We start from the raw sequence: 15,534 nt of genomic DNA, 5'->3' as shown, positions 1-15,534 counted from the left end.
AAAAAAAAATCCTCGATTACTTACTTTCATGTTTACTCAGAGTAACCTTTTTGTATTTTCCTTAATTAATAATTACACACTGGCACAAATTAAATTATATTTATGTTGTATTAAACAGTAGTTCATCTAGAATTTTAATATATAAATTTCATGCTGTATATATTTTTATTAGAAGCTAAACAAATGAAGTGTAAGTGATAGGAGGCGCATCACTTTGAACATCGTCACGCCCCCGACAGTGCCGTGCTGGCAACACCTATAGTTTGAAACCATTGCTATTGCTGAAATTATATTATACAGTAACACATTTACATACAAAAGAAACTGGTAAATGGTTTTAAAATTTTAAACTTTTTAAAACTGTATTATTATGTTGAAACCCATGTAGTAGGCTGGAATTTTAGCCGTTTTGATGTATATCAAGCCTTTTTGAGATATAAGCACTTTTAAACAATAAAGCAGACCTTTATTTACTAACGCTGATATTATATTACAATACATTGGTATACCAATGAAAACGGTTTGATTTATTTGTACTCATATAAAATAATATAATTCTTTTGAGTTATTGGAACCTCTGGTGATTAAAATCACAAACACATTTTCATGATAACTGTTTGATTTATTTGTACACATTTAAAATAATGTTAAAATAGTATTTGATTTTTTTATGTTGTATTATTGTTTTTTATCAAAATTTGAAACCAATGTAGTGTGCCTAAATGTTTATTTACTGTTTTGCTGTATCTCAAGCCAATAGATAGAATATGCCGAGGAGGTGTTTTTGTTGTTTTATCTAGTGTCATCTAGGAGGAGTTTGCGTATTACGAAATGCATAAGGGTAGACGTATAAGAGCTTCGCTCGCTCCACTCAAAAAGCATTGTCTTCAGTAAAAAATTGCAAAACAAAAATATAAATATTTTCTCTGACTCTCAATCAGCTATTACAGCAATTGAAAACTATAAACACTCAAAAAAGTGATGATATTATTTACAAAATTTTCTCCAAAGCCCAGGAAAGCCCAATACACTATGCACTCCACTGGGTACCTAGTCACATAGGCATAAACAATAATGAGATGGCTGATCACTTGGCTAAACAGGCAGCTAATGATGGGGAATCTGTTACGGATGTACACGTTCCTTTCAATGATTTCAAATCGCACAGGAAGAAAAGACATAGAGATGTTTACAGCAACACAATTTTGTTCTCTGCCAAAGACCATGGTTCTATGAATCCAAATTACAGCGAAAAGAAATAATTAACATCTGAAAACTCAGACTAGGTCATGCTAACTACAGCACACATTTACGCTCTAAGAACTTGTATTTTATATATTGTGTGCTCCCAAAAAAAAAAACTTACAATAAAAATCAAAACAACAGAAACTTTCACATTAATGTAAACTTTGTAACTAATATAACCTAGGCCTAACCTTTGTTATAGAAAGTGTCAAATGCCCAAGGACAACCACAGAAGGATTCAGTGAGTAATAGTCAACATTAGAAATCGAATAGGGTGAGTGGAGCAATTATCTAAGCCTTGTGCCTTAAGAGCTCAGAATAAGAAAAAAAATTAAAAAAGAAAAAAAGTGCTATAGCTACTGGACAGTCCATAAGACTAATGTAAAAAATATTAAAATTTCATTGTTTTTCACGAAAAACAAATTTTTCCATAGCACGGATGTTGTTTTTGGCCTAAAACTAAGATATTTTTAACAATTTGTGGGAAATCATAGAATCCACTTTTAAAATCATTGTGCGCAAAAGTTACTCATACAGATATAATATAAAATATCCCTATTGCTCTTGCTACTAGAGAAGGTAATATGTTATACAGATAATGTTTGAAAGAAATAATTAATTCTTAGTAGCATTCATAACATGCATTCTGTATTATATTTTTTAAGGCAAAATGTAAATATTCGAAAATCACTCCAAGGAAATTATGTTAAATGGGAAAGAAAAAATCGACACATTACCTTAAATCACTTATTTTAAGACTGTAATTATGAAATTACCACCCTTGGCTGATATTTATTTTTATCTGTTTTAAAACTCGTTCATTTTCTTTTTCTTGCAGAAGGTCCAATTTGCTTATTTCTTCATCCATTTTACTTTCTTCTTCTTCCATCTGCTTTTCGTAAGAGTTGTTGGATTCGTCAAATCTTTTGTCTTCTTCGTCTATCATTTTGTCCAAATCGTCAATGTTTTTGTTGTATTTAGTTTCTTCAGCAGTTATGAGTTGATCTGCAGCCTCTGACGTGAGCTTTCCCAATCTTCTTTGGTTATAAATGTTTCTCATCTCTCCATAGTGTCTTTGTCGTTCCTGATATATTAGTTGCCTTATTTTATTTCGGTTTTGTATACTGGTAACTCTTTCCTGTGTTAGTAAATATCTAAGTCTATTTCTTTCGTTAAAGAATTTTTCTCTGAGGACATTCTTCAAACTTATTATCTTCTCGATTTCTTTGTCAGACTCCTCAAAGAACGATAGCCACTTTTTTATCCTTTCTTTCAATTCATCCACCTCAGTTGAAGTCAGTTCTTTGTCGTTAGCATTATCGTTGCCGTATTCACCTTTCTTCCATTTTCCATCCAGCAGGTATATTAATTCGTTATTATTAGTTGAGAACGCACAAAAGCTTTCTTCAGGTCCTTCCACTAATAGGAAATCCCCGATGTTCTTTACCGTCTTCATTGAGCCAGGTTTAGAACATTTTCCACTGAGAGACTTCTCTTTCTTATCTGTCAGAGAAATTGTTATTGTTTCTTTACACTCTCCTGTTTTCCTTTTTTGTTGCTCAATCAACACGTTGTACACTTGCCCATTAATCATTTGTTTCATTGACCCTAGAAATGCAAAGAAATGTTAGTAAAAAAATACTTACAAAATAATAATCATTATTTTTCATTTGTAACCTACTAATGATTTTTATTTTAATGCTAAAAGAAATCTTCACGAAAACTCCATGTTTTATGACTCAAATCAGTAAACTGAGGGTGTAAGTACAGTATAGCTAAAACATATTAAGAAAACTAACAAAATAGAAGATGCTTCAAGCTTACTTCAATGTGCTTCAAGATGCTTCAAGTATGCGTCAAGCTTACTTTGATACTTGCAATTTTTACAAAAACATAAAACATAAATTTTGCGAGTATTTTTAATTTATAGAAGTTAAAATGTCTAATATCAAACACTTTAAATGATTATATCTTGTGTTCGTATTTAATTATGTGGGCAAGAAAGAGTGCCTTTGAATATTTCTTTAACAAAATTACTTTATGATCAGATTGTTAGAAGGTCCCATGACTATTTAGTATTCATTTGTTTTATGTAATTAAATCACAGCTACCACTTAAAGAGGATTTAAATTATAGCTACCAACTAAAGAGAGTGCGTTTTAACGATAAAAAATCTTATCGATCACCCTAAAATTTAGAAGGAACATTAAATCCTCTTTTTTAACTACCATAATATAATGGATTATTTAAAAGAATAATTTAAAGAAGAAGAAACTTGGGAGGTAATTTTAATAAATGGTATAGAAATAGGCAATTTTGTATTTGCTTGATACGATGGTTGAAATCTTTAGATTATTTTAAAGGTCATTAATACTATTACTTTACTTAGTCATTTGAACAGGGTTCACCTTTTCAGCTTTAAAATTGTTTCTAATAAACACCATTAGCTGTTTTTGAGTGGTAGACAAACTTTCACACCAACCAAACCTGTCATTCGTAAGATTCTATGAATTTTAAAAAGTTGTACTTTAAATAACACCTTAGATTAACAGCCTTAATAAACAGACTACAATCACACGACAAATTAAAACAACAACAATTAATTAATGTATTAAAAAGAACGAATATATTACCTGACAACAGTTCTCCATTACTGATCACTAGGTTGTCGAAACTGTTTCCCCCATAGTTGCCTAAACCCGTATAAACAACATACATACAATTTATGATAAGTAAGTTATGTATTAACAAACAAGCAATAACTGTGATTTTTAGTTGTATCTTATATTACCATTATGGTATCATACTAATAAAATGTGAAATTTCGAGTGTTTTTTGTTTATTTGTTTGAAGTTTGATCACGCATTAACTACTGGTTGGATTAGACTGAAATTTGGCATGATGGTAGCTCACATTCCCAATTATATAGACATATTCTTATCTCAAAATGCCTTTCGGGCTCCGCCCCAGTGGCCCTGGAGTTAGTACAACAGCTAGTATTATAAATGTGAAAGATTGTGCGTTTGTTTGTTTGAAGTTGAATCACGCATTAACTACTGGTCGGATTGAGCTGAAATTTGGTATGTTGCCGTTAACATATAAACATACTCTCATTTCAAAGATCCTTTCTCTCTCCGGCCCAGTGGCTGTGGAGACTCCCATGTTAACCTTATCAGTATTCATATTTAAAATTAATTAAAGGACTATGGGAAACCCATCTAATTCGACGGTTACTATTGAGGTTTCTGTAACTTCAGCTAACTGTGATGATAGAGTAAAAATCTTATTTAAATTAAGGGAGGACTAGGGGAAACCCATCGAAATCGACGGTTACTCTTGAGGTTTTATGTAACTTCAACTAACTGCGATGATAGAGTGAAAATCTTAGTTAAATTAAGGGAGAATAAGCATAATAATGAATATGAGATTGTATAACTACCTTCAAAAACGTGGTTGGCTTTAGGTTGCCCAAAAGGTTTTTAGGAGTCTTATCATTGTTTCTTGTTCATACGTTTAGTTCATGTTAAAGCCACTTTCACGATATGGGAAAAGGAGCTCATATAATTGGTCTGCCATCTTACGGATAGAGTCTACATTACTAATAACTGGTTACATCTGCTGTAGGAAAATCATTCAGACCGCATTTGGATTGCATAAGTGAATCACACTTCTTTGATCATAAAAATACAAAATTTTTCAGCATATTAAATCAGTTTTTTTGTATTTGATAAAATATCTGATTCTCCAGAAGGCAGAAACATTCTTACTTAATTTTAGTGAATTTGGACACAAACCTTGAACATTTGCTGAACCAAATCCATAACCTAGTCCGCCTTGGTTGGCAACAAATTATGCAAATGCTCCGAATGTTTTTTATATAGTGCGGTTTAGATGCATTGTTAGACTTAGCTAGATATGCACATCAAAGTAAAAACGTTTTTCCCCTTTTTTAATACATAAACAGCCATTAATTCACCTACTGCACCAAACCATGGATTAAACCTACTCCGTGCCTAGTCTATTCCAAAACTTGGAACACAGCTCACATCCTCAATGTACAAATGATTACATACATCTACAAATGATTATTGAAATTAGACCAAAAAAGGCAAGTTCAAACCTCTACAATAAATATAAGCTAACCCGATAAGGGATAGTAATTTGTTCCTTTAAAATTGATAAGTCCAACTGATTTCTGATATAAAGCATAGATTTCTGAACAACAAATTTAAAACATATCATAAATTTGTCATTTTGTTCAAACTAAAAAGCATGCCATGTAGAGAAGAATCAATTTTTAAATCATAAATAATAATGTAAACATTTAATTTTGACAGTTTCAGTATATGCTCATAACACTTAACCTTTGAAATACAGTTTTAAGATTAACAGCTGGTTCATTAAAAGTAGTGTAGAATTATGCATATGGTCGTAGTGTAAACAAATCTTAAGAGGCAACTTTAAAGGCTTCTGGGCAGAGCCCCAAGGGAATTTACCTCGTTCCTCTTTTGATGGCTCATCTATAGACCAAGACCTTTCTTTAGAGACCCCTACCAAGTTTCTACGCCCAGCCGTTCTCTGAAATTAGCTGTGGCAAAAACCCGTTTTTCCTCCATAAGAATAACATGGGATAGGAATTTAAAGGCCACTGGGGCAGAGCCACAAGGGAATTTACCACGTTTCTCTTTTGATGGCTCATCTACAGACCAAACCCTTTCTTTAGACACCTGTACCGAGTTTCTGCGCCCAGCAGTTCTCTCAAATTAGCTGTCACAAAGAAAAACAGTTTCAAATTAATATATAGATAAGCATAATAATGAATATGAGATTGCGTAACTACCTTCAAAAACGTGGTTGGGTTTATTTTGCCCAAAAGGAATAGTTATCTGTTCCTTTGAAATTGACAAATCCAACTGATTTTATAATATAAATTTGTTTAAGTGCATTAAAGCATAGATTAAGTCATATATTTGCATAGCCTATTAAGTACATTCAATCGTAAATGTGTTTAGTGCGAAAAAGTAACTGTGCAGATGGTGAAGCAGATAGCATCTTACCGTTCGTAATATATTGGCCGACCAAGCCTGGAGGGCTGCCAACTAAAAACAAAGACAATAGAGCAATAAAACACTTCCTGTCAAACTATATACTACGTTCTTGGTTGTAGGCTTCCAAGGTAAAAATTTGCTGTCGGATCTTGTTCTTCATAGGATGTCGTGAATTTGCGAAGACTGATTAAAACTATCTATAACTAATATGAAAAACTTTATTTCTAGAAGCATTTTAAGACCAAGACATATAAAATAACTCAAATAAAAATGGAGTTACCTATAATTGATTGCAGATAAGTACTAAACTAAAACGATAATATTATTGACGATTCGTGATTCAGCAGTGTGCTTTAGGTAGTCTGATCTTAATAATCAATAGCTGAAATGAAAGCTGGTATTTCACTAAACGTTTTTAGACCAAAACATATAGGGTAATGTAATTAAAACTGCTGGAATACATCTTTAATTTAAGTAAAAATATAAAAAAATAAAATAAAATTTATATTTTTAAGTCGAGTAATACATTAGATAAATTTATGGTAATACTTTATGACAAATACGTGCTTGCATAGCTTTATTTTAAGACCAAAATTATGAAAATCGGTCGGGTGGAAGAGCCAAACGAACTCGAAAAAAACAAATTTAACTAACTCCCATTAGAAATGTACAGGGAGTCCGTTTGTGTATAACTCGAAATATACGTTAAAATGAATGTCGATGCTTGATGGCAAACCTGTGGTGCGCCCATACCTAAAGGTGTCATACTAAAGCATATACTGTATAGATTTGGCCATACTAAAGTTCAAGGACAAAATTATGAAAATAGGTCGGGTAGAAGAGCTAATCCGACTCGGAAAAGAAAAACCAATAAATGTTATAGATGGCAATAATTGGTTTACCAATATGCATAATCTAATCATACGAAACACGTGTTAATAATTAATTAAACAGCTTATTGTTATATTGTTATTTAATTGATTTTTCTTTTATTGAATATTGTTGTTAACAATTTGCATTTGTGTTTATCTGCAATCAAAGATAGGAAACTCTATTTTTATTTAAGTTATATTTTAATATTATAGATTATAGGTCTTGGACTTAAAATACTTCTAGAAATAAAGGTTTTCATTTTAGATATTGGTAGTTTTCATCAGTTAGGTTTAAGATAATATATTGCTCAATCAGAAAACCCAAATAAGATTAAATCTTGGATATGGAATTTAGTTTTAGATATATTTACTCAATTCTTATAACGTTATCCTATTTGCCGTTCCACAAAAGATTATCTAAAAGCAGGTTCTTTTGACGTAAGAACCTTCAGTGAAATACCAGCTTTCATTTAAATAATTGATTATTAAGATCGGTCGTACCTAAAGCACACTGCTAAATCACGAACAACCCAAATCGTTAAAAGAATTGAGTTATTTATCATCGATTTATAGTCAACGATCTTGGTTGCAGCCTCAACAGTTACTGTCGACTTTGACAAGTTTCACCAAGTAAATCTAAAAAAAATCTAATTTTCATTATTATTTGCAAATCTACATGAATTAGGCTTTCCAATGACCTATTATTTATTAAATTGGTTAAGTAGAACTGTAGATTTAATTGCACAAAGTTTAACGACAACATCTTTAATTCAGTATTTTCTCACCACTATAAGGGAGGTTGCTTAACGTTTTTGCAAATAACTTTGAAATGGTGAGGAAATCGACCAAAGTGGAAGGTTATATTTTGATAGAGAATGAAATTTCCTACAAATTTCAAACAGAAACTTGAATAAAGCAGTTTTTAATGTATTTTTGTTGTTTTTACTTTTTTACCACAAATATTTAATAAAATCACACTTTCATAACTATTTGCAAACCTAAATAAATTAGGCTTTCCAATGACCCATTAATTAACAAAATCAGTCTAGTAGAAGTCTAGATTTAGTTGTACAAAGAGTTTAACAAAAATATCTCTAACTCAGTATTTTCTCATTACTATAATTTCAGAGGTTGCTTAGCTTTTTTGCAATTAACTTTTAAATGGCGAGGAAATCGTCCAAAGTGGAAGGTGATATTCTAAAAGAAAATTAAATTGACTACAAATTGATACCATGCACTTTTTGGAAATACCCAAAAAAGGCAATCAAAAATCGCACACAAATTAAAAGTATGAAAAAAACTGGTTTCAATGTATTTCTTAAAAAAGACATGTTTATTTTATTTTGTTTTTCACCATAAATTATGACAAAAACGATAATTATTTGCAAATCTACACGAATTAAGCTTTCCAACGAGCCATTAGTTAATAAAATCGGTCCAGTAGAACTCTAGATTCAGTTGTACAAAGATTTTTAAAACTGAATTATATATAGAATAGATTAAACATTTTTTAGCCATAAAAATTACTTTACTGATGTTTTTACTTACGTGCGTTTTAACGCAAATAACAATTTCGACATAGTACTTTAATTTCAACTTACGTAATTTGTTATTAGGAGATCTTCAGCAAAAAATGTTGTTGACTTACCATTTTGATATTTTTTAGGTGGACCCCCGAAGACCCAGTCAAAAATTCCAGCTTCAGCAGATGGGAGCGTTAGACATCCCAATACCTGTAAATAAAGCTGTTGATATGATCAATCATTTCCGCACTAAACATCTACCTATGTGACACAAACACCTATGTGATATATGGTGTGAGGTCCCTCACTACAAAATGTGGCACAACAAGATTACAGTGGGACCAAGAGCCCAGCGGATAACGAGTCCAGCGGATAAATGGACCAAGAGTACAGCGGAACCAGAGTACAGCGGAACCAGAGTACAGCGGAACCAGAGCACAGCGGACCAAGAGTACAGCGGAACCAGAGTACAGCGGGCCACGAGTAGAGCGGGCCACGAGTAGAGCGGAACCAGAGTACAGCGGAACCAGAGTACAGCGGACCAAGAGTACAGCGGAACCAGAGTACAGTGAAACCAGAGTACAGCGGAACCAGAGTACAGCGGACCAAGCGTACAGCGGAACCAGAGTACAGCGGGCCACGAGTAGAGCGGACCAAGCGTACAGCGGAACCAGAGTACAGCGGGCCACGAGTAGAGCGGACCAAGCGTACAGCGGAACCAGAGTACAGCGGGCCATGAGTAGAGCGGACCAAGCGTACAGCGGAACCAAAGTACAGCGGACCAAGAGTACAGCGGAACCAGAGTACAGCGGAACCAAAGTACAGCGGAACCAGAGCACAGCGGACCAAGAGTACAGCGGAACCAGAGTACAGCGGGCCACGAGTAGAGCGGGCCACGAGTAGAGTGGAACCAGAGTACAGCGGACCAAGAGTACAGCGGAACCAGAGTACAGCGGAACCAGAGTACAGCGGAACCAGAGTACAGCGGACCAAGCGTACAGCGGAACCAGAGTACAGCGGAACCAGAGTACAGCGGACCACGAGTAGAGCGGACCAAGCGTACAGCGGAACCAGAGTACAGCGGACCAAGAGTACAGCGGAACCAGAGTACAGCGGAACCAGAGTACAGCGGAACCAGAGTACAGCGGACCAAGCGTACAGCGGAACCAGAGTACAGCGGAACCAGAGTACAGCGGACCACGAGTAGAGCGGACCAAGCGTACAGCGGAACCAGAGTACAGCGGAACCAGAGTACAGCGGAACCAGAGTACAGCGGACCAAGAGTACAGCGGGCCACGAGTAGAGCGGACCAAGCGTACAGCGGAACCAGAGTACAGCGGACCAAGAGTACAGCGGAACCAGAGTACAGCGGAACCAGAGTACAGCGGAACCAGAGTACAGCGGACCAAGCGTACAGCGGAACCAGAGTACAGCGGAACCAGAGTACAGCGGACCACGAGTAGAGCGGACCAAGCGTACAGCGGAACCAGAGTACAGCGGAACCAGAGTACAGCGGACCAAGAGTACAGCGGAACCAGAGTACAGCGGACCAAGCGTACAGCGGAACCAGAGTACAGCGGAACCAGAGTACAGCGGACCAAGCGTACAGCGGAACCAGAATACAGCGGAACCAGAGTACAGCGGACCAAGCGTACAGCGGAACCAGAGTACAGCGGGCCACGAGTAGAGCGGAGCCTATATAAGGAGGCGCAGAGGAGCCCACAAAGTGAGTCGATCACGGTCATCGGAGCGAGAAGTAATTGCAATAGTCCAGCTAGATCATCAAGTGTAAGGAAGCTGGTTAGGCAGTCCACAAGTATACAGGGTGTTTCACGGGAGCCCTGACAAACATATGTTTAGAACATATGCTTATAGGACATTTTTTCAGTTTCGACCCCAGGAACCATTTCCCGAAGTTTGTCAGGGTTCCCGTGAAACACCCTGTATAATATGTATTTTCTATAATGTGCATCTGTACTATTTTTAGACGCCCAGTATTCACTGTATCTACTTGATGGTGAAGGTTCCAATCAGTTAGTTGACTGGGTAAGGTTGTAAATTGAAATATTCAGTAGTCAACAGCTGACACAAGACTTCAAATTCCTTGCTGAAGACTAGATTTAAATTTCCCTTAAACTTTAATTAAAACACTATTTTTTATGACGGTCAGTTTGCTTTTAAATCTGAACGGAAGAAGGTAAACTAGAAAGGTCATATATATTATTGAAGGCTAGATTTTCCACAACCCTATGCCCAGTTATTTATGCATTATAAGATAACCTGTTTTTTTTTTCTTCAAAAAACAGGTTATCTTATATTGCATTTTAACTATATATAAAATAAATTATAACTACAAAAAGAAATTAATTTTACTGTAGGTCTACGTATATAAGATATAGCTAATGCTTACAACTGCAACCAGAAGAATGGAAGTCCTCATTATATTACTTAGTAAGCACAGTCATGCAGTTTGAAATGGTAGAGATGAGAAAGAGTCTTAAATATGAAAGATCCATGTTTACATTGCTTGCTTAGCAAACAGTTGGATGAAAGTCTAACATATCAATGTCAATCCGTCCAATGTAACACCTGGTTAATTTCTGTCTCGTCAGAGGGGGCTGTTTACCATGCACCTATGAATGGAACTAGACATTTTATTCTTATGTCATAACTTCCACCAGTTTTAGACAATAAATAGACATGGTTTGATTGAGCCACTGACAGGGGGAGCTGATATCAATCATACATTTTGTTGCATACGAAAACTTTCTCACCAATCCAATTTTAAAGAACAACTAACTTACTATAATCTATGAGTGGCACATTGAACTATGTGCAGATTTAATGGAAATTTGGTCCATATTGATGGGATATCTATTTAAGGTTTCCAAAAGTTAGATTGGAATGTATGTTGTTTTTTTAAGAAAATTGCGGAATCTATCATGAAATCTAACAAAGTTTCATAATTGCCGAAGCAGTTTATAACAACATATGATTTGTAGTGTAAAATATTCTTCATATTTTTTATAGAATTTTAAGAATTAATTATGTTATGACTCACCTTCACATCCTGGAGAGCTAGGTTCTGTAACATTCTTCTTTCACTTAATTACTAAAGAACAAGTCCTAGGTATGTTTTAGTTTAAATTTATGTTTGTGGGTCGTTAGTTCAATCGGTAAGCAGTGAAAACGTCATAGTTCAATTTAAGCATAACGCATTGAACACTCTATGAGCTCTGGTAGGGTTATATGTTTAGTTTTTACTTGGAGATAGATAAAAAGAAGTTAAATATTGTTTGGTATCATTTATTTAATTACCTTTACCCGTTTAAGGTTTTTAAGGAGTCGATTTGAATGAGAGTTATACTGTGGCGTAATTATTACAGCTCATCAAATTCACTGAATTTCTGGAGATAGGCATGGCACCCAGGCCTAATCAAAAGCTTTTAGTGTATAACCATTGACTATTGGATACTGATCTATATGGACCAGCTGTAGCAAATGTTTTGTTAAAAAAGAATGTAGTTGTGTGAGCCAGTCACAGAATGCGCTAGTGACTAAAACTCTATTTTGTACCTCTTTTTTTGTTGATGGCCATTTGCTATAGCTCACAATAAGTCATTTCATTAGTTTGAATTGGTAAAAAAGATTGTGTATTCAATATAAATCGGTAATTTATATTAGCACAATCTGTCGAAGGCTCATATCAACTACGACGATTTTGGTTAAAAAAAACTGGCTACAAATTTTACATGGGGATGGAATGTCTAATAACTTAATATAAATTTTAATAAACATTTTGAATAAACGTTATCCTAGGCTATAATAATAATTTTGAATAAATTACTGAATCAGACTGCAGCGATTACTACTAATTTAAAACGATTGATGCGGTTTGTGACTGGTTGTTGCTGATTGAATCTGGTGTGGTGTGTCTGTGGAATAATGCCAAGATTGGGTGAATAGGTGAGGATTGAGACATTTAAATATGTAATAAAATAATTGTATGGTTGAGGAGTTAGGAAGGGTTGTAACTGTTTGGCTATAACAGCTGATCAGCAGGTAATTATTTTCTAATGATTGTTTATGTTTGGATTTTACTGTTTAGTTTTTCTGTTTTCAAGATGGCATTTTACGCAATCTTCTCCAGGAAAACCAGAGTACCTATCAAGATCCAAGTCATTTTCATTTTAATTTATTCACTGGATTGGCGAGAGTGTCTTTAGCCATTAAAATATGGCCTCACTAATTTGTAAATATCATTACGGACGTTCAAAAATGCAGTTTTGTGCGATTTTTGTCAAGTTTTCGTCCAATTTTGATCACATTATCATCTATGAAATAACAAACAGCTGTTCGGATCAAGATAATTTTTTCTAGCTGTCTCTGATATGTTTACAAATGTTGTTTACAAATACCACAACCATTTCCGATCACGTTTTGGAGGCAAATCCCATCCAAGTGAGATTAAAAACGTGTTTCTTACATAAAGGATTTAATTAATCGCAAGTGGAATATAGTGTAACCGTAAATTAAATTAAATAGCTATTCATCCTCCAGGTCAGAAACCAGAGATTCTTTGTGCATAGAATTGTTCTTAAGTTTTGATAGCTAGAAAGAAGACCTTGAATCAGTGTTGTATACGGCTGGGAAACTTCACAACACTTCAAAATGAGGTGTCACTTGATAGGGGTTTACATTGAAAAGTTTTTAGTTGCCCCCCCCCCCCAATCTCCACTTTTGGGGGGACACTCAAAATTTTAAAATGTAAACCCCCATTTAGTGACACCTCATTTTGAAGGGTTTACAAAAACTTAAAGAATGGTGAAAACCAGAGTTCGCTATCTCTTCTCTATCCAAAATGGTAGGCAATATTACCATTACGAACCATATTAACCACTGATTTTCCACAACATTTGACGGGCTACCATTTTGGATGGAGAAGAGATAGCGAGCTCTAGTTTTCACCACTCTTTAAGTTTTTGTAAACACTTTATAAAATGAGGTGTCATTTGAATGGGGTTTAAATTTAAAATATTTGAGTTACCCCCAAAATCCCCCCTTTTGGGGGGCCACTCAAAAATTTCAAAATCATAAAATGAAACTTCCTGCTAAGATTGCACGACCCCCAAAAGGATATCTTTGTATATTTACTTGGGAAAATATTAGATGGGGGGGGTTTTGACTTTTTATTCACCCTGTATATAATTCAGTTATAAAATCTTTGTACAACTAAATCTAAGTTTAAATGGGCTGATTTTATTAATTAGTGGGTTGTTGGAAAGCTTAATTAGTATAGATTTGCAAATAGTTATGAAAGTTTGTTTTTGTTATGACTTATGGTGAAAAATAAAAAAACACGTTTTCCATAAGAAATACATTGAAAACGGTGTTTTTTACACTTTTATTTGGTTGCGACTTTTGGCTGCCATGATATCAATTTGTAGGAAATTTTATTTTCTTTCAGAATATTACCTTTTACTTTGGTCGATTTCCTCACCATTTAAAAGTTATTTGCAAAAAAAGCTAAGCAAACTCAGAATTAATAGTAATGAGAAAATACTGAGTTAGGGATATTTTTTTAAACGTTGTACAACTAAATCTAAACTTCACTGGACCGATTTTGGTAATTAATTGGTCATTGGAAATCCTAATTCATGTAGATTTGCAAATTATTATGAAAGTGTGATTTTATTAAATATTTGTGGTTATTATAGCATGAAATAGTACAAATAATTGAATAATAGATAATTTATTAATTGATAAAATAACAGGAACGATCTTGAAATTACTCGAACCCAAACTCTGATAATGTTCATCATCTATTGTTGGTGAGCATCTCCTCATGCCTTCTAAATTAAATCATAACAAATAACAAATCTTCTGGTTATATATATGAAACATAAATTAACTTTACAACAACTCCTTCCAACGTAAAATAAAATTATTTAAAAAAAAAATATTGAAACAAAGGGAGGCATTTGTTTATAGATATAATTTCGCTGGCATTCTGCAGGTTCTTTGAGAGCGTCAAATGACAGCATCTGATAGTGTGTCATTGTTTGTAGTAAGAGGGATATTGGTTGATGAACATTGGTCTGGTATGTGATGATGGAGATTTTGCTGCATCGTCATGTTGTAACGGTTTCTCTTTAGGACGTGAATAGATTTCTCTTGAATATTGTACAGTGATATCGGCGCTGGGCTTTAATCTTATCAGCCTATCAGTATGAGATGAGATTCGGTATAAGAAAGGTAGTGACATAAGTAAAGCTGATGCACTATCCAGGTTACCTTGTGCCAATGAAAATGATGTGGGTGAAGTAGCATTCTTTTCGTCTTCTCACGAGTTACCGATCGATCACTTCAAAGGAAATCGCCCTCGCCACCAAATTTTATCCAATCCTATCAAAGGCTCTTGATTTCACCGGTAATGGATGGCCTAGTTTTTCGGATGATCCAGATATCAAATCATTCTTAAACAAAAGCATACAATTATCAGTGGACCGTGGGTGTCTCGTATGGGGAAATCGTGTAGTGATACCTTCTACTCATCAAAAAGAAATACTAATGCTGCTACATACAGAACATCCTGGCGAATCAAAAATGAAGGCATTGGCACGCAGTTTTGTTTGGTGGCCAGGAATGGACAGAGATATAGAAAACATGGTGAAGGAATGCTCGATATGTCAAAAGACGCGTAAATCTGCTCCACTTGTACCCCTACAACCATGGACATGGCCACATCATTGCTGGCAAAGAATTCATCTCGATTTTGCCGAGTTTCAAGGAAAAGACTTTCTGTTGGTTGTAGATAGTTATTCTAAATGGATTGAGGTGTTCTAG

The 15,534-nt window shown here is 34.7% G+C and overlaps 1 protein-coding gene across 1 annotated transcript; it reads right to left on the bottom strand.

Annotated features, from left to right (window-relative positions):
* Nucleotides 1–1,978: 1,978 nt before the first annotated feature.
* On the bottom strand, nt 1,979–11,179 carry LOC129000030 (uncharacterized). The gene is made up of 5 exons (XM_054426877.1): nt 11,099–11,179; nt 8,814–8,898; nt 6,303–6,344; nt 3,879–3,938; nt 1,979–2,853 (listed from the first exon to the last, which is right to left on the bottom strand). Exons 1-5 carry the CDS (start codon nt 11,126–11,128, stop codon nt 2,018–2,020), a joined length of 1,053 nt encoding a protein of 350 aa, XP_054282852.1. The 5' UTR covers nt 11,129–11,179; the 3' UTR covers nt 1,979–2,017.
* Nucleotides 11,180–15,534: the final 4,355 nt, after the last annotated feature.

Source organism: Macrosteles quadrilineatus, unplaced genomic scaffold (assembly GCF_028750875.1).
Source record: "Macrosteles quadrilineatus isolate MER2022 unplaced genomic scaffold, UCM_ALF_1.0 Scaffold_8__2_contigs__length_117827958, whole genome shotgun sequence".
Lineage (NCBI taxonomy): Eukaryota > Metazoa > Arthropoda > Insecta > Hemiptera > Cicadellidae > Macrosteles > Macrosteles quadrilineatus.
The sequence above is the reverse complement of the archived record's forward strand: the minus strand, read 5'-3'. Positions and strand labels throughout refer to the sequence as shown.

What these genes read in the sequence shown, in the direction of transcription:
- LOC129000030 (XM_054426877.1), bottom strand. Translation starts at nt 11,128, where the DNA reads ATGAGGACTTCCATTCTTCTGGTTGCAGTT. An exon ending in CGGCCAATATATTACGAACG is followed by an intron (nt 3,939 to 6,302) that starts GTAAGATGCTAT and finishes ATACGGGTTTAG; the next exon opens with GCAACTATGGGGGAAACAGT. An exon ending in TAATGGAGAACTGTTGTCAG is followed by an intron (nt 2,854 to 3,878) that starts GTAATATATTCG and finishes TTGCATTTCTAG; the next exon opens with GGTCAATGAAACAAATGATT.